The sequence below is a fragment of the Lissotriton helveticus genome, chromosome 2_1, assembly GCF_964261635.1.
Source record: "Lissotriton helveticus chromosome 2_1, aLisHel1.1, whole genome shotgun sequence".
Lineage (NCBI taxonomy): Eukaryota > Metazoa > Chordata > Amphibia > Caudata > Salamandridae > Lissotriton > Lissotriton helveticus.
In genome coordinates this window covers 1,589,233,936-1,589,254,220 of record NC_136059.1, presented here as the reverse complement: position 1 = coordinate 1,589,254,220, position 20,285 = coordinate 1,589,233,936, and the positions used below count along the sequence as shown (strand labels likewise).

At 43.9% G+C, this 20,285-nt stretch overlaps 1 protein-coding gene across 2 annotated transcripts in view; it reads left to right on the top strand.

Annotated features, from left to right (window-relative positions):
• TBC1D2 (TBC1 domain family member 2) overlaps positions 1-20,285 on the top strand; it is a 511,011-nt gene that overhangs the window by 165,792 nt on the left and 324,934 nt on the right. For both annotated transcript variants that reach the window (XM_078676557.1, XM_078676558.1), the window contains exon 5: positions 19,906-20,042. In XM_078676557.1, coding sequence (XP_078532683.1) covers positions 19,906-20,042 — 137 coding nt within the window. The remainder of the gene's footprint in view (positions 1-19,905; positions 20,043-20,285) is intronic.

Here is a 20,285-nt window from a genome sequence, read left to right as displayed (position 1 = left end):
GCGTGACAGGTTTGAGAAAATGCAAGAACCAGGGAAAGACCAATAAAACCTGGGTGACAATTCCCACTTCCACCTTAGGGAATGGGTAGCACTTACACCTGCCAGCAATACTTGGGCCATTGGTGTCCTCCTTCTCGACGTATTCTTGCGCTATCGACGTCCACCCGCTGCTGATGTTGCGGTGTGGGGCACTCCTCAGATATCCGTCATGGACCCAGACGTGACTGACGTAAGCCTCCCTTGGGCTGTCCACCTGTTGCAGTTGTTGTGATGTGGAGCACTCCCGGTATCCACCCGGCCATACATAAATTGAAAAGATAGACACACACCATTAGTGTTTCCGGCGGTAACTGCTGTACACGCGTTAGACTTGCATTACCATCCATTGCTAAGTTTTGGGTAATCTTAGTGCCATATTACTACACATTAACATGTCGACAGTAAATGTTAAGCATAGCCTCAGTTTGTTTGTTTGTAATAACAGCATCTATGTCGTTAAGCATAGGATCTGCGCCACCCCCACCATGGTAGGCTGTAAATTGGCTTCTTATTTTAACAATCATTGTTACACAAGAAAGTTGAGCTGCAGGCGAGGACATCGCCTCTTAATCCTGGTTTCCTACCTACGTTTCTATGCATAGGGTCCATGTGTAAAAACAAGACAGTCTACTTAACAGTGCTGCCTCACCGTCTTTAGCTAAAAGAATTAGCACAGCCCTACCTCTGCCAGGCCATAAGCTGGCCAAAGGACCCCTCCCGCTGGCCACTTTGGCCTCTGGGGAATATCGTCCCAGCCAACCGAACATGGTCACATGCATCCCTATAACTGTGTGGTGCCGCAACTAGGCTCTTGGGCACCTTTTGGGTGTGACCTCAGGGTCTGTATCATTACCAGGACCCCAAGTAATCTTTCTATAGGCTCTAGGCCCTGCCTTTCTGCCATTCGTTGTTCCTCCCCCATATTATTAATATATGGCTTTGTTACACCCCTAGAGCTCGACTTATATGGTGCTAACTTACCGTGTGCCATATAAGTTTTCACACTGTAATTATTTGCCATTAAATCTCATCATGGGCTCACGTATATTGTGCCAATGTACTTGTGTGTTAAATAAGTTTACTAACCGTAATTCTTGTTTTTTGCTCGGAAAGGAACTACAGGGGTGTGTTTAGAACCAATATATATACCTGTTGTTATACACCTGTTCTTTTCATTTACCCATTCATGAGATTAAAAACTGGTAAAACAAGCTGCTCTATATTCCCTCAAGACTTAGCCCAAGGGCTGCACGCAATACAGCCAGCCCTAGGATAGCTCACTAATAATGTTGGCTTTAACCTATCATCCCTGAAGGGTCGTTTGGACAGGTGCAATGTTTGGACTGGTGCCCTGTCCCCCCTAGAATAGCGAACAGCACCTCGTATAGTGAGTACCTCCACACTGAAATAAGTCCATTGTGTGGCTTTCCGCTTGCAAAGGAAAGTGGGACCTGGGAAACTGGCTCCCAGTCTCGTCAAGCCCTACCCCTAGATGTCGTTAATCCCCCGGATGACCCCAAGAGAAGGTGGTATACCTTATTTATGAATGATTCCACCATTGTTCCAACTATCACCTAGCAGATACCAATGGTAGTCGTTCTAGAGTGTCAAAATTTGACTTATGTCAATGGCTGTTCCTTGCGTAAGAGAAATAAGCTGCAACCATAGCTTGGATAAAGTATTGCAAGTGCTTAGAGGCCATCAATAAAGCCATCCTATTCTCCAGGTGAAATTTAATGTCACCCATGTAGCGTTAGCTCTGATTTAGACCGTGAGTTCTCTAAAAACTGAACCCATCAGCTGAATGACCTGAGTTCTTGAGTGCCGACAGAGCATCTTCTGTGTAATTCACAGCCCCTGGTGGAGACCCGTCCCATCAGGGAGCTGCGTCTGCCTTGTGAATTCTACCAACGTACAACCTGAGCATTTGTAGAATGCCCAACAAGTTTTGGGCCGACCGAACTCTTAAATGCTCCAACAGCTGGAAACAGTGCTATTCTACCCCATACACGAAGTAATATAACAAGAAAAGTAAAACTTTACAGGGCACAGCATCACGAAAATAGTCAAAAACTGGATCCAACACACCAGCTATAGCCCCAGCGCAGTATTTTTGCAATAATGAAGTACAAACACTGCAACAGAAAATTATCAGAACGCATCACCTTTACCTTAAAAATTGTCACCCAATTCGGTAACAACAAACCGTGCCTCAATTTACTACCAAGGACATAACAATGTTCTGTGATCTGGGAAATTCTGATGTGTGTTTAGAATTACTCCAAGCTGTTTAACAGCTTTACTTTAAACGAAGGGCATTTACGGGGAACATCACTTACAACGAATTTTTTACAACGCACTACCATTACATCGCAACCATTACAACGCAAACCATTACAACGCAATGCGCTGGGGGGCGCTCTAGGATAGGGAATGTATTTAATATACTATCCAACACCTTCCCTGCTATCCACGGGGACTGGAGTTGGAATAGTAAATTAAATAATTCACTATCCAGCGCCTAAAAGCATTATGCGTTGTAATGGTATGCGATGTAAAAACCGCGTTGTAAAGGCATGCGATGTAAAAGCATGCGTTGTAGTGACACCAATCCGGCATTTACATGTGCTTCAGTCTCTCGCAGCGCGTATTTCTTCTCTTCCTGCGCATTTAAAAAATTGGGTGTTTTGACCATGAGCAGTCATCTGAATTTCATACTTCCCTGCTTTAACATACAGGTTGCTGCATAAATGTTTAATGAATCAGACCCTTAAGGGTCTGATTCAACACCTTTAGCTGGTACTTTCACCCCGGATTGAAGTAAAAACGTTTTATGCTCAATATTATAAGATTGCGTGTAAACATTACTCTTTATTAATGAACATGACATGTTTCTGTCTGGCGGAAAACCGTAATGAATTCCTAGCTCTTCAGTTTATCTGAATTGCTTACGCTGTCAATAGCATAGCGTTTTCTCTACCCGAAATTATGAAAATACAGAATTTAAGTGAAACTGACATGCGAATTTCTCTGGTAACAAGCCGCCTGTAGAAATAAAATATACCGAGGTCGGCGGTATAAGAAACCCGCCTTTCATGTTTTCCATTAGCCTAAGCACACAAACAAGCCGCAGAGTGCATCCGCCTTATATAACAAAAGGAGATGTGAACCATTAAACAGGAGCAGACTTGGCTGAATGTCCGTTTTCAAGGCAGTGTTTGACTACTGCATGTGGTAAACTAATGTAAACAGTGCCACTTAAAAAATTCTGTACAGTGCCTGCCCACAGTATTATGTCTTCTGCATGTCTTCAAATTACAACTTTGATGAATGCAGTTGTCACGTCATGATGGCCTAATATAATGGTCAAACCCTGTACACCCACCTGCTCGCATTACTAGAGCCCGCAGAACATAGCAGCCCACCCAAACACACTCGAGCGCTGTTACATAGAATCAGGGGCACACCTTCAATACCTTCCTGCCAACGGAGGAGCCTGGTTTAACACCCTTATGATAGTTCTAATATTATGGGACCTGCAGACAAAATGCTATGTGAAGGCGGGATTGACCTACCCATAATGCACTGGGCATAGGTTGTAAACCGTGAGTGGGTCGACATCTCACTCTATGGATTGTAACGGAAGACCCCTGACGACAAGACAAGTACATGCAGCGCACCTGTTCACTACCCCTGGGCATTGTAATAGAGTTATATGGAGAACGAGGTACTGCGCAGCCCAAGTTATGACGGGGTAAGTACACTCTGGCGACGTAGGGAGTCCATCAGTGCCGTGAGGTAGGGTGCGGAGTTTCTATTCTAACGCACGCATGGCCATCAAAGTCTAACAGGCAGGCACACCAGTTCAGTACACACAGTTTGATATGGGGCAGATAAGGTGGACTGAATTATCGTAGTCTCCTCAATGTTGCAGGAAAAGGGGGTGTCTGAAATACCTCTAGGAGATAGGGGAATGCTCGTACCCTCTCCCTATGTACCCCACCACCCTAGTCCATGACAGCCTAAGGCCGCAGTTCTTGCTCCCTCCGCAGTCATCTGCACCTGCGCCTTGGCCATGACCTCTTTGCCTTGTCACTTGTTTGCATGCCCTCGTCGCATTCACTAATGGTACTCTGCTTGCCTGTTTCCCCTCACTCACGTACATAGTCACACGGCTGTAGACTCCTATCGCTTCAGCGCTAGCCTTTCCTTCACTCCCCTATCCTTGTTCTTCTGCCCACCATCCCACGCAACTGGGCCTCTCGGAGTCCCTGGGGAGAGCAGGGCCCTTCCCAGGCACACATATCTCAGAAAAACGGAAGAACGGTAAAAAGTAAGGTTTAAACCCTCAAGAAGCACAAAAGTGCAGCATTCTTTGAAAAAGAGAACCCCTAGAAACCCATATCCAAATTATGACAACAACCTATTTTAAAAGAATACCAAGTCAGGCAGCAGGCTGTAGTAAGCACACACTTTGCTTATCTGATCGTGCGTCGCCCCAAATAAGCCATCGTAAATTAACCGGCTTCTTGACCGTACATTTGAAACAGCTGCCTGACGCCGAAAGCCGAGTGAAATCCAGCACCTGATACAACCTGGACGTATTACTGGCTGCTTTGCATCCCGGATAGTCGGTTACAGATGCATATTGCCAACCACCAAGCTCAAAAACACTTGGACATACAACTTAGAACCAACAGTGCGATAAGGCGCAAAGAGCGTCCAGTGCTAGAACCGGACATGGGGTGAAGCCGTGGGAGAAAAGACCAATAAGCCTCTGTATCGCCACCCAGCACCCGCCCCTTGAACATGTCCCTTAACCACATGGCAGTTAACTGCGGGTCTGGAGCAGACACTTTCTCTCACGGGCTCACTTCGATCTCGCACTCACACGCACTCAGACACATTTATGTACTGAGCCATGGCACGCTCTCATGGTCAGTGACTAGTAAAATACTATAGCACAGGGCGCCAGGGGAGTCAAAGCCGGCCGATCTCGGGGGTACCTGTTGCCTCTATTCATCATAAAGGTAAGTGATTCCTTTGTGCAGTTGAAGCATTAACCCACCGAGCTACTGGTAAGGCGAGAGCAGCGGAGCAGTCTTTACTTTTCCGACGAACATTATGCACACAACTGTTCAAAAGCGGGAATATTTGCTAAGGAATGACTGCCCCCGCAAGCAGCCCAGTGAACCCCGTCTGTGAAAGAACACATTCCCACCATGAGACTCGCAAACCCATGCCGCCAACCAGGCGCACGCTCACCATTTTTAAAACAGGAAGCGGTAGGTGGAGGTGGCTGCTCGCACCGCCGGAGACCGACACAGCTGTTCCCCCAAGGCGCGTTGGCTTCTCCGCCGACTGGCCCAGCCGCCCTCTCACTCCCGCGGATATCGGATCGCTCCAGCCTCCATGCTCGTCCCTCGATGCAGTGGCGGTGATTCTTTGAAATAGTCACGACGCCAACCCCCATACCTGCGAATAAAAAATGGAAAAAATTAAAGAAACAAAGAAGCCCCGAGCGCGGGGCACACCGTTTCGGTGAGGGAGCGTCCAGGGACAAGGGGGTCTCCTGGGCGCTCCCTATCTCTTTATTCCCGAGGGGCCAGGTGGCCCCTCCTCTAGCCCGGCCCCCCTGACCCGGACCCACTTCCCAGGATCCGGGTCAGGGAGGCCGCCAGCCAATCGGCGGTGGGCCGCGCCCCCCCAGGGCACGCCCCCACCGCCGAATGGTGACAACGGAGACAGTGGGGGCGACGGTCGCCGCGCCGCCATGCGTGCGGGGGGGCCGAGGGCCCCCCCTTTTCATGTGAAGTAGTAGTAGTGGGAATGATGGTAGCATTTCTAGGACTACACTGGGAAGCTGCCTGCTGTGCTGAAAGAGAATGCAACAGCCCCTCAGCAGAAGAGAATGATAAGAATGTGGACAGGATTAAGCTGAAACTGTGAGCACAATTCAGCAGTATCACATGAGCTGCTGGGACAGAGCTAATGAGGATCTGCAAGTGGGAGCTGAAGAGGGGAGAACAATGGAGCAGTATCATGACAGTTGCCGGGCGCTCTGAAAGTGTACCTAGTGGTCCGGCAGCAGAAAAGAGACATTAACAAGGAGTGTGGTGTTGATCTCGGATCTTGGAAGACAGGATTTCCATTTTGGTGTCAGTCCATTGCAGTATGTAAAAGCGAAAATGCAATTAGGCAACCATCTTAATGTCAGACTCCCATTTGAGTCCTTGCAAAACATTTGGAAACCAGCAAAGCCAATAGGTGTCATCTTTTTAATCTCTCTGGTCTGCTATTGCTTTTTGCTGACACTGCCCAGCATTGTCAAAAGTAATGCTTTTTCCCCAATGCTGTGCAGCATCGGAAAACGAAAAAAAAGGGAGACAAAATGCAATGATTTGATCATGCCTGCATTCCCAGGAGTACGTGTGGCTTAAGTATAACCTGGCTACAATTTTGTTCATGTTTTTTTAATTTTACATTCCTAGGTACCAACTTTGGATTGGTGGATTAAAAATAATTAAATGTGTGCAAAAGCACATTTACGAAGGAATGGCCCAGCAGTAAATGACACTTGCCAAGGCCACAAATTTCTTTTTTTTAAAAACTTTTTTTAAGACCTTGACTGGAATATTACACTGTTCGCTATTACACTCTACACCACTCCACTGTTCGCCACTCCATTGTACGCTACTCCACTCTTCGCTATTCTACTTAGTGCCATTCCACTGTACACTATTCCACTCTACACCACTCCATTTAACTCCAATCTATAAGACTCTGCTTCATTGTGTGCCACTCTACTAGACTCTGCTCCACTCTATCTCCGTACACTCCACTTCTAAATTTGCACTCGACTCTAAGCCTGTGCACTCTATCGTACAACACTCTATGACACTTTCCAGCACTATAGGACACAGCACTCCACTCTACTGTAGAACGCACCACTCCAATTTCCCAACACTGATCTACACTACTTCAATATATTCCACCCCACTCCATGCTGTATGTACAACTGTATGCAGCGCCAATTTACAACACTATACTATGCTGTATGCCACTCTCTGACACTTTACTCCTGTCTATACCCCTTCACTCCACTGTACAACACTGTACTATGCTGTGTACCACTGTACAACACTCTGCTCCACTGTACTGTACAATACTCGAGTACAATATACGACACTGTTCGCAACTCTTTGTATGCCACTGCACCCCAGTTTACTGCACTCTACTCTGACATTGTACTCCACTCTTCTCCACTACTCCACTCTATGCCATTGTACTCTATAACACTGTATGCCAATCCACTCTACCACACTCTACCACACTCTACAACTCTGTACAGTACTGTACACCACTCCACCCTACAAAAATTAACTAGACCGTATGGCGCTCTGCTCTACTTTAGTCTATGTCACTTTCCAATACTGTACGACACCCCCCTACACTCTACTGTACAACATGGTACTCCAATTTATGACACTTTACTTGACTGAATGTTACGCCACTCCACTGTACTGCATTCCACACCACTATAGTCTATGACAAACCACTCCACTCTACACTACCCCTCTCCAGTGTACTCTACTCCACTATACTCCACTCTACTACGCTTTATCCCACTCTACCCTACTGTACTATATTCTGCTCTACCTCGCTCCACTGCCCGACACTGTACTCCACTGTGTGCAACTCCACTCTACAACTCTGTACTACACTCTATACCACTCTACTACACTCTGTGCCCATCCACTCTAGCCACTGTACTACATTGTATGACACTCAAGGACAAGCCACCTAATTTCTCATCGATACGTCATTCCACAATATGACACAGCAATCCACTCTACAACACTCTCCTCCACTGTACTCTGCGACACTCCACTTGATGATACTTTGTTCTGACACTCTACTTCACCCTTCTCCACTCTAAAACACTCTACTCCCCTCTATAGTATTCTACAACACCTTACTCGACTGTTCGACACGCCATTCCACTGTACAACAACTTGCTGCTCCAGTCTACAATACTTGACTACGCTATATGAACCACCCTGCCACTACACTGTATAACACTTGTACGATACACTACTACACTCTGCTTTTCTCCACCCTATTCCAATGTACAATACTCCACTCTATGACAATAGACTTTACAACACTCTCCTGCACTCTACTGTACCACACTCCCCATAACAACTCACACTTGCAACATTGGACTGAATGATATAAAAACACATTTTTATTTAAAAAAAATCTAACTAACATTCAATAAAAAAAAAGGTTACAGCATAGTGATTGTTAGCTAAACTTATTTTCCCTATATAAACCAAGTTTAAACAACACAAACTTTGAACATTCTAAAGTTATAGTTATAACTTTCATATATAATTTATCTACCACTCCGAGATGGGTTACACGCCTCTATAGTTGAGTATTTTGAAAAGAATGTTGGCTGTGTGGAGGGTATGGATAGGCTTTGGAAGCGTTTAAGGTTACAATTGGAGGGGTGTGCATAGGCACACAGTGCTTCATGTAATATGCACCCAATTACAGAATACTGAAAGCCAGTTGTGATCTCTAGAAAGAGACTACAAGGTAAATCCTAGCCCTGACACTCTGGCTACCATTCAGGAATACACCACTGCCTTCCATGACCTGGCCTCTCAGGAACTGTACTTCTTATCCAAATGTCACAGGGCTAGAGCCTATGGAGAAGGTGGACGCCTAGGCCAGAGCTTAGTTACACGGCTGAGTTCACCGATGGGGCATGCATATGTTGTACAGATAACCAACCCGGAGGGCATGGACCACTATGATACCCCCGCCACACTTACTGCTTTTCAGAACTTCTATGCCTACCTGTACGAAACTAGCCATGCTACTGTGGGAAATGAACTGAGGAGAAATATTGATGACATAGGGTTGGCGTGGCTGTCCCTAGGTCAGCCGGAATATTTAACTAAAACTCTTTATGAAGAGGCATATATTAGGCACATACTACCCCCCTCCATACGGGAAGCCCTTATTGTTGCACTGCTGAAACCAGATAAGGCACCAAAATGCTGTGAATTGCATAGACCACTGTCTCTAATAAATATTGATGGAAAGATACTGGCAAAGACATTGGCGTGCCAGCAGCAGCAATTACTTCCTAACCTTGTATTGCTGGATCAGTCAGGCTTCTTTCTGGCCTGCTCCGCTACACATAACTAGTGCACATTGTTCACACTGTTACACCAGCTGAATCCATCACCTCAGGATACCTGAGACATTCCTGAGATCAATTTGATTACTATATACAATCCCAGTGGCCTGCGTGTGTATAAATGATAACACGTCCGAGGGGTTCCCATACACAGGGGTACGCGACAAGGGTGCCATTTGTCACTGAAAATATTTGCTATTGCCCTGGAGCCCTGGCTTGTGTGATCCGACAGCGTCCTGCCACTTCTGCACTGTGGTTTCGATTGCGCCCTCTGGGTATCTCATTATGAGTGTCCAATCGAGGCTTTGTCACTGTGGCTTTACTGTTAGCAAAGCAAAGGGCTGCTATGCATTGGGTCAAACGTACTGCACCCTCCAAAAAGAAGTGGCTTTTGAACATGATATACTGCTAGAAACAGTTGGAATTACATGCGGAAGAACTGCCCATGCTCTTGAGGCCAATTGACATTTGAGGCCCCCTCACTGCTTATCTGCTCTATGTCCAGGAGCAATGTGAGGGCTAATGTCTGTGGGAGGATTAAGCTCATCATCTGTATGTATCTTCTGTATAAGTGGTGCTGTAGAGGTAGAAATACTCTCCTACATTTTCAAAGTCACGGAGGGTCGCTATGTAGGTGTCAGTTTTGTATGTTCTGAAAAAGCAAATACATATATATGTAGGAATTGTGATTACTGCATGCTGGTACTTGCAGTCCGCCCATGCGACTGTAGTGCTGTTTGTGACTTTTACTCCACCCACCTGAACATCCACCAATGGAAGAACAATTGGAACTATTTTTGCGGGTGGTTGGCGGGATTTGCTGTGTTGGAGTAGGCATCTGATGAAGGCACAGACCGAAACGCGTCATGCCATTGCTCCTGTGCAATAAAATTCCTTCTGGTATTCCCCGCTGTGTCCCTCCGGTTCTTTTAACAAGGAATCCTTCGTGACATATTTTACGCGCTAGTCCTGGGCGCGTTGGAGGTGACCCGCTTCACTCAGGGTAAGAGCCACAAGGACAGCTTCGGCAACTTCTTTTCGCACTCCAAGGTATTGGACAGGCTCTAACCCACCGCATCCAATTTCAGCAAGGTGCCGCTGCACATAAGGCAGTTTGTGACTTCACGTAGGAATTGTGATTACTGAATCCACTTTTTCAGGCTGAAACTGACTTTGGACGAATGCGGTTGAAGCGTTCGGGACCCAGGAGGGATATTTATTTCACCAGCATAAGCCTGCCAAAAACCGCAATTCACGTTCATATTCTGTTCAGGGCCCGCTCAAGGGCACAGAGATTGGAGGGGAGTGACTTACCTGCAAGCCGTGAGAGGTGCATGCTGGTACTTGCAGTCCGCCCATGCGACTGTAGTGCTGTTTGTGACTTTTACTCCACCCACCTGAACATCCACCAATGAGCTTCTAGGCCCATAGGAATGAATGGGGAGGTATTCCTTAATTGCGACTCACAATTTGCGAGTCGCAATTAAGGAATTCTAAGAAATCGCTATTTTTTAAGTGATTTCTTGATGCATTCCATTTTGCAATTCCTTAATAGCGAATCGGTATTTTTCGCTATTAAGGAATCGCAAATTGGTTTGTTGATGCATCTGGGGGTTCGTTCCTGACTGTAATTGAATATTCCTGATCTAATATGTAGCTGTAATGCCTGTCTCAGTATTCCTCCCGAGAAGATTCGTAATCTCGTGCTCTTTGTGACTAAAATGGAGGCTGAATGCAGGCATATGCACATGAATCAGGTACCTTATGTCTTGGACTCCGACTGCCATTATGCATCGAAATTTCAGTGAATTTAATCTAATTTCGATTTAATTTAGCTGGTGTGCATTATGTATGGTGGGCGAGAACGGTAGTGTATACGTTTTCAGATGAGGGCCAGGTTGTGTGCTACTAGTGGCAACTAGGTACTCTAGCGCCATTCAGTTGGCTTTACAATATTGCCGGTGACTATGTGGCGTGTTGCTCAGAAGCTTAGCAGTGGACCTTGTTTCTAAACCCTCCCGTGGTATTTTGCTGGAATTCATGTGACTCTCTGATCCCATCACTTAAACCTCATTGATCCAAAAAAGAGGGATTCGTGAAGTATAATGCGCCTGTAAATATGTACTGTGAAATTGCGCAAAGAAATTGACAAAATAGATTTTTTTGCTCTCCAGGCATAGTTTATTGATCACATAAAGAATGAATATTAGGTTCGATTAGAGGCCCCTAACCGCTTGCCTCCGATGTCGACACGTGTCCCTTCCATTTTAGGGCTTAATACTAATAATATAGCTATGGCGGAAAATGCACGTGTTTCTATATTGATGAGTGGTTACAAACAGGGCTGATAAGATCCAAATAGTGGCATAAGCGATGCAGAAGAAAAAAAAGAAGAGATTGGTGTGTCTCCTCTGGTCACACTTGTCATCACTCTTGTATCACTAAGGAGCTCAGAAAGTTGATGTGCCTATAGAAGTTACATACTGTGTACCATACAGGTGAAATATTAGCAGTCCCATTTTTATTTTTTAAAGTTGCTGGACCAACTGGCTAACCTCATTCACTGAAACTGGATATGATTCAATCATTCTGTGCTCTTTTTCTTTATCATCATGTTAATTCACTAATAGAACTGGAGGCATAGGTGGCATTAAATTTTAACAAGTTCATTCTTAAAAACTATCACTTTCAATAAATGTCTTTCACTGCATTGATATAATTTTGTGCACTATGTTGAAGAGTTTTCTCATGACATGCTTAAAAAAATCTTTTAAAAAATTGGTGCCCTTGGATGCTAGAGATCAACGAACCAGCAAAGTAACATGGGAGACGACCAGAGCTGAGCCTAGCATTGGCTCTGGCTCTAATAGCCTGTGTATAAGCAGTGCCGAACCTTGGAAATGTTTGAATTGTTATTCGTGGAACAAAGATCATGTTAGAATATGACAAGGAGTCTTCAAAATTCAAAGCGTATTTCTTTAACTCGCTGAACCATTTCACCATAGTACGTCAGATTATAACACTGCATTCAGGCATTTATGAACAGTGAGTTTTTCAGACATGCACAGAGAAACATTCCTGCCACCACCCCGATGACACTGCTATTCGTGAACTAACAAGCGAGTTGGTTGTCTTATGTACCCTACATATGGCCTAGGTTATTATACATGCAGCAACTTTATAGGATATTGAATCAAACACAAGATGGGTTTTTGTATAGTGTACATCCTGAACTGACGTATTTAAAGGTGCTCTCCTATGTAATAATGAGCAAAATGGAGGCTCATTGAAGTGACTTTATTGTCTAGGACTACAGTTTGGTCAAGTAGGCAATCCTGTATTAATCCCAAGTTTTCCAGTTTCACACTGTGCAATTCAGCCATTGGATGGCTAGCTGTTGCTGTCATAAAATGTTAATGATTTTTGCTTAATTCTTGGGCGATGATTAAAGTAGGAGTGAAGGCAGAATTCACATTATTTTAAGGGCAGTTTCCCATCACGACCCTTGCCGAAGGATAAAAGCACTTCACAACGTACAGCGACTACATTACACGTGTGTTAGACACAGGAAGATTTGCAGAGATTCCCAGAATGTTGAGCCAAGTCCTAGATTCGAACCTGGCACCCGTGCTACATGGTCAGCAGCTGTAGCCAGTAGGCTACACAGCCTCCCATGAAGCCTCTGCTTGTTTTGAAATAGTTTCCAAGTAGACCTTGTTCCAAGAGGACCTCGAGCTGAGCCAGAAGAGACTGGCTTGAGTGTTCAGTGGCTCTCCAACCTCTAGTGAATGCCACTGGGTAAAGCAAGAAGTGGTTATAGAGAGATAAACATTTCTTTCAACTGTGACCATGTGAACCAGGCGGCCTCCACGCGGTTGTCCAAAAAGTTTTTAAATGGTCTTTTTTTCGACTTAGTGGATAAGTTGAAGCAATTCCCATGTGTTATGTTTAAAGAAATACAATTTAAAAAAAAAATGTTGTGACCAGGCCACAGCTCGAGAAGAAACAAGGAGAGCCCAGGCGAGGGTCCGCTGCTACGACGCGAGAGAGATGACAGTCGAAACATGCAGACATAGATAGCATGGGCTATCATAGGCAAAGTGCATGGAGGCTCAGGCGCATCATGCACGCACAATATTCTAAAACTTGGCTTGACATTTCATTTACATTTTTAAAACAGGCTGTTCCATCTCTGCCAAGCCGGAAGGTATTGTGGCAATCACTGGGCTGACTGTCTGGAGACTGGTCCAACCGTGGACGATGATGGTTTTTGGTGCGCCGTCACACCTGTGAGCACCATCCATCAAGCAATGGCTATATGACTCAAGCATGAGCAGCAGTGCAGAGTGACTGTGTAGTGTGCCACAACTGTGCAACTTACTCACTTGCACATGCAATTACTGTAAGCCATGGCTTGCACCATCTGTATGGATTAACAAATGTATGACTTTACAATGCATACATTTACAGTGAATACCTTTACAATGCAGTTTTTACTTTGCAACACACTTTACAACGCACTCCTTTACAACGCATGACACTACATCGCATTTTTAGAAACAACCTTTACAACGCATTCCATTACATCACTGGATGTGGAGGGGTGTGGCTCACTGGTTAGAGGCGGCAGACCCGGAAGCAGAGAACGGCCCGGGACCAGGGTTCAATTCCAGACGCGGCAGGGTCGTGGATCAGGGTCAGCGGACTCGATAATTCTCGCCTCGGTGCCTACTCTAACCAGGGATCACACTCGGCAACTCTGGGCATTAACTTGCCTCATCTCTACAACGGCCCCCCACATTTGCCGGGGGATGCCTGGTTTCACATTGGAGATACCCAGTAGGGACCATCTCACAGGGATAGCCAGGACGGGTTCCCCAGCGGTCTACAGCGCCACGACGCCTCAGGGCAGCAGTGCGCTTTACCAGACATTTACATTTACATCACATTATACCTTTACAATGCATACCATTGCAACGCATACCATTACATTGCATTTAAGTTAAGTATTGGATAGTATAGGGGTAAAAATTACTATTCTAACTCCAGGGGGTGCAACAGTAGGGTACGTTTTTGATAGTGTAGGGGTACTATGCGTTGTAATGGTATGCATTGTAATGGTATGCGTTGTAATGCCTGCGTTGTAGTGACATGCGATGTAGTGTCATGCAATGTAGTGTCATGGGTTGCAATGCCTGCGTTGTAGTGACATGCGTTGTAAAGGATGTTGCGATGTAATGACTGCATTGTAAGTGTAGTGCGATGTAATGGTTGCGTTTTAAAGGATGTTACCTGGATCCACATGCAGTTACACTGTGTTTGACCATGACACAGCGTGTCCCACCCCTGCCCTGCCCTGAACCAAAGGAGATACCAAGGCCTAGATGAACCTGCTTCCTTCCTCTTCGTTGTCTGCGTTGCTGTGTAGTTCTGTCTATGCTATTTATATATGAATATTTAATGGGTAAAACGGCAAAGCCACATTACATGACCAGGAGGCGGGGTCGTTAGGAACCCAGGGCTGGCCCAAAATATTTTTATAAAGGGGGGGCTGAGTGGCATAGTCAAGAGTCAAATGAGTGCTAACTCTGGGTGCCCCCCCCCCCCGCTGCACAGTGAGGGCTATGGAACCGAACATCATGCTCCTTTTAGTCTTCCAGATTTATTTATCAGGTTTTCCTTGTACTCTAAAACAGTACCTCCCACTTGGAAAAATCATCCTGGCTTAAGAATCACGAAGATCTAATGCAGCATTACTCTCCTGCCGGCTATCTCGAAAGTGATGGAGAAATATCTTTAACAGTTGCTGCTAAACCACCTTGAGGTCCAGGGGCTCCTGGACTGAACTCAAGCAGGCTTCAACACACTCACAGTACAGAGTCTGTGGCTTTATCCAATTTGGACAAACTACTTAATGTCAGGAATGAAGGGAAGCAAAGAGGCCTGTTGTTGCTAGACCTCTCCATCGCTTTTGATATAATAGGCCAACATATCTGGGACAGCATGCATGGTTTAAGGGATTAGCTATTGGCTTGTTCCTTTCTTACCAGGGAGAACCCAGGTGGTCTTGGTGTCTCTATTTAGGTTAGTAGTTAGTGAGTTAGTGCATGTCCTGACTCAAAGCTCTGCTCTTTCCCCATCTTGTTTAACCTATAAGTTCAGCATCTGGGTGAGCCGTGCAGTTCCTTTTGCTTTGAATCCTTTTCCTAGGCTGACAACACCAAACAATTTTTAAGGTTCAACTAATACATCAGTGTTCTGGGTGAAAGACAAAGGTATTGGTGGTGGGCCTCAGTGCCCCCTGTAGGTCACCTGTGTGTTCTGATACTATGGCAATCTCTAGATTGGGTGAACAGTCATAACCTGGTGGGGAGATAATGGCCTCTACCCACCCAGTGGACTGGGGGATGACTTGTCATCATCTTAATGAAAACCACACTAAATAATACAGCACAGTGCCCTGGATTAACCTGGACAATAACTGAAATTCCAGCATAACATTTGTCAAGTCCATGTGCACCTATACCACCAAATCACTGTGGAGCATTTAAGATATTGAAACTCCATTGATTGCACTAAAAACCATCCGCTCTCTGTTAAAATGTAGACATCATTTCATATCACAGTTGCCCTTAAAAATGACAAAGACTCCCCTGACACTGAGAATATAATGTAAAAATTTCTGCATCATTTTTACAGCATTAGCAGGACTCGGCCCAAGCACCTCTAGTGGCAGATCCAGAATACCACACCAAATTGCAAACTAAGCTACAGTAACAAAGATCTACTTGTTGAGTCTAGACTTGGCCACTTTGTATGCCATCAGGTCTGAAACAGTGTGGCCCAAATCTTTATAATCAACCTAACTTGACCACTTGCAAACAAAGTTCATCATCAAGGATGCCCTAGTGTCTGTCCAAGAAACCATGCGATCTAAACCCGCACCCACTGGCACATCTAAGAAGGGACAGGGTCCCTCTGTGCCCACCGAAGATTGAAGTTTAAATTTCCTTCTTTATCATCCTGAATAACTTTAGCCAGTATTTCATCTAAGATGAGGATGATTAATCGTCAAATCTGCAACCTAAACTGCCATCTGTGAAGTGGCAATTATCACAAGACAGGGCTTTAAAACAAACAAACAAAAACTAAGGTTATTTGAATGTCCCTCAGCATTCCTCATGATGTATTCATCACCTTACTGAAAAATGTAATTAAACCTTGATGTTAGATTAACATATAACACCTACCAACTGCTACCCCTTATTAGGCAGTTCATGCTGTACAAGTGCTGCAAGATACATGCTTACATTTGATCATGAATGGACTGCTTTTTTTGAAAACCAGAATGAAGCTCCGACTACCCATTATTTGAGTCCCCGGATGGCTGATTTGACAACCCTTTGCTTGTGCAGTTCACAGAAGAGATCAGGGCATAGATCCAGATAAATTCTGTTGTAGCAATTGTGTAGCGATTAGTACTCCTATGTGGGCCGCTGAAGGGTTTCTGCACACGGATAGCAAACTACACTGTGCAGTGTGTGTGGTTGGAAGGGTGATGTTTTTGTTTTAAGCCTATGCAAGAAGAGATTTCATGTGTGTGATGACCACAGAGGTGCCGTTATTGTGTTATGGGACGTGCTCTGCGATGGGTATGTAGGAGACACACTCTCTAATTATAATTGTAAAAAAGGGATAAAGCATAGAGGCAGCTATAGAGCACCAGCCTGGCCATAAGGACAATGTGTTGCTCAGTGTATATAGGCCAAAAAAGAGGTGTTGACTAGAAAATAGCAAGTTATTCACATTGCAACATGCGCGATTCAGAGATGGTGTTGAATAGGTAAAAGGAAGCTAAAAGGGCAAGAACTGGTGATATCAGCGGGAGCCATGCACAATTTATACACAAGCATACTGCCTACTACCGAACAAATGCACCACATGAATGAGGAAGGAATTGGAAGAGCAGTCAAGGTTGGTAACCTGAGCAGGAAGTACACGATTGTTAAAAGGCCCAGATTCCACCTACAACTGCTAGGCCAATGGAAGCCAACATTTCGAGCAGGGGTTCGCACCCTCTACCCCTCTCAAGCTCGCCAAGGCTCCCAAAGGCAGGTGAACAACAGTCGGACGAGCCCCAGTCAGGCAGTGGCTCAGATCCTAGCCTGACTGGAACCCTGGACGTGGAAGTGTGAGAGACACACTTCAACTTGCTTGTTGTCCTGACAGTGCAAGAGCAGACCAGCCTACCCTTTACTGCCATTCTGTCCTCCTCATTACACGGTAGCCCCATACTTTTATTAGATTCCAGAGGCTCTTGCTCTTTTTTAGTGTACATGAAGAGGCATCCCCGACCCTCTAGAAGTTCCTCCCAGAAAAAAAGCCCCTTGTGAGTTAATTCTTCCTATGATTTGGGCAATTTCCAGAAGTCAGTATTAAAGAGTGCGTTTTCAGAATATAATTCCATTTTCACTCATTATGTATTTATTTATCTATAAGTCTCTTTATTGTTGTATAAGGCGCACATGCAATAAGAGGAAGCAACACAGTGTGTGCTATTGAGATGGGAGTTCCTAAGTTGGCGTTCTCTCTCAAATAACAGGATACCCTCACTACAGTAAATTAAATTAGTCTAATAAATATATGTCTAATCATTTTTTATGAAGTAAAATCCAAAGTCTATGACCCAGGCCTAGAAAGACTTTTCTTTATAAAATTACTGTCTCTTTCTCTAATAATGCAGGGTAATTTTCTTTGTTAAATATATTTAACCTTGTTTTCACTGTCAGTAAAATGAACAGCATGCTAGTGCTTAACCGCCCCTGCTGTATCCCTGAGGCAATGAGATTCAGCTGATTAAATTTGATTCAGCCAAGTCTACTCGCTAAATATTAACTTTTAGATCTGAAAGCTAAAAAAATAATAACTCTGTGACATTCTCTTAACAGGTTCGAGGGCTACATTATTTCAACCAGTGGGTTCTCTGAGAGGGGGACATTATGGTTCTAATAGCTACATTCAATTATTCAATTCTAGAATGGGTACAAAACGTGGGGGAAAAACAACCACCATAGACAGAAGTACAGAAGTACAGTATCTTTCTAAAAAGGGTGATGCTTGTAAATCCTTGTGACTTTCAAGTGCATTTGAAGAAATTGATTATTATTTGTCATGTAAGGCTTGTAGAGTAAGAACTTGTAGAAAGAAACTGCATTTCCTCTGCCTGAAACCACAGGGTTTTTTTCTATTTGGAAATGTACAGTATCCCAGGTTACTTTTCTGTTTATGCTTTGAACGAGAGGCACTGATTTTGGAAACACAGTTAGGAGCGCAGATATGTGCATGTGTGAATGTCAATAGCAAAAATGTTGCTGAAATAAATATAGGTGCCTAAATACTGCTAACAAAAATAGAGATCCATTGGGTGTATATTGTCAACAGGGAAATATGTTTGTAAACAATATTTAGGACACAAGATATTTAACAGATAATGTTTAGGCCACACACTTCTGGTATCATACCCTGCAGAAACCTACACTATTTTTTCTTTCACCAGTGTTCATTGTCAATATGGAAGGAATATATTTGCGTATGTTGAACTAGTGCTCCTAAAATCAGGAATTATCTCCCTTCTACTATCTATCCATGCTTTGAATGGCTTCATTTCTAAATGTACTTCCAAATAGGATTTGATACAATTGCTTCTAGCTCTCCCATTGTTCAGTTATCTTTTTTCTCACAGTACACCTCTCAATACTACTTTAGGTTTCAACTTTCATGATGAATCTCTTGAGTTTGAATAAAGGAAATCTGAACTTTTTTGTATATATTAAGTATGGGTGATTGATTACAGGTTAGTTTGTGTCATTTGTTTTTTTTTTACTGTCTAGTTATTTGTTTTTTTATGTTATTGACAGTGTCTTGTTTTGTGGTTTACCTTGTTTCTTGATTAACTTGTTGAAACTAATTTGCTGTTTTTTGTAGGTTTACTGACTCATTAAATGCTCTTATATGATTAGCGGACACAATCTGATGCACCTGTATGCATATTATTGTAGAGTACCATGAATTTCCATAGGTCTGGCTTACAATATTTAAAGCTTCAAGTAAAAAGACAAAACTCCCAAGTGTCCCAGGGAAAAAAGCAATAATGACTCCTTTGTTATTTATTAATATCTGAATATTCTAGAAAGTTGATATTTGTTTTTCATTTATTTACGCTGGGTAAGGAATTCACTCCTCCCTGGATTCCACTGGATGACTACTTTTCAGAAATTTATGGAATTGATGATTTCTGTGGTTGTAGGGTTACCACAAACAAATGCAATCATATATCTTTTGTGCCGTCACACATGGTGGACAATATTTTTTCATTAGTCGTAATAAATGAATACGATCTCTTTGTCCTGAAATGTCAAGTCAATATTTCTAGATTTGCAGTGAGTAAAAATATGTTCTATACAAATATTTAGACATATTTGACTGAAATTCCTTGAGCAATGAGTACAAAAATGCGAACGCTTGATTGCCTGCAATATTTGCTGTCGGAAACATATGTTGCCTCAGCTTGTCATCTTCACAATAAAATGAGAGAAAAAGACACCACTGATGACCTACTTTTCCTAAACCATATCCGCTGCTTTCTTCTGTAGAAATACAGTGCTTAACATCCGTGGCAGCAAACCATTACGTGAAAACGTCAAGCAATTTTTCCGTTTTGAGGATGCCCAGCAGAACACTACAAGGCAGACTGAGGAACAGAACATCCAAGCAGCAAATGAGATCCCAGGTGTGGTACTGGCACAAATGCAAAATCGTTGATTTCACTAGAGATAAACTGAGGGGAAACCATTTTGTGATCGCTAATGGTACAACTGTGAAAATCACAGGTTTGCGACTGCAGAATGACTTATTGAAAATGCCAAATCTATTTTGCCAATCAGAAATTGATTTTATGACTCACTTCAAATTGCAGTTATGAGCTGATGTGAAAGGGATGTTCCCTCCTAAATGTGAACAGCAGTAGGTGTAT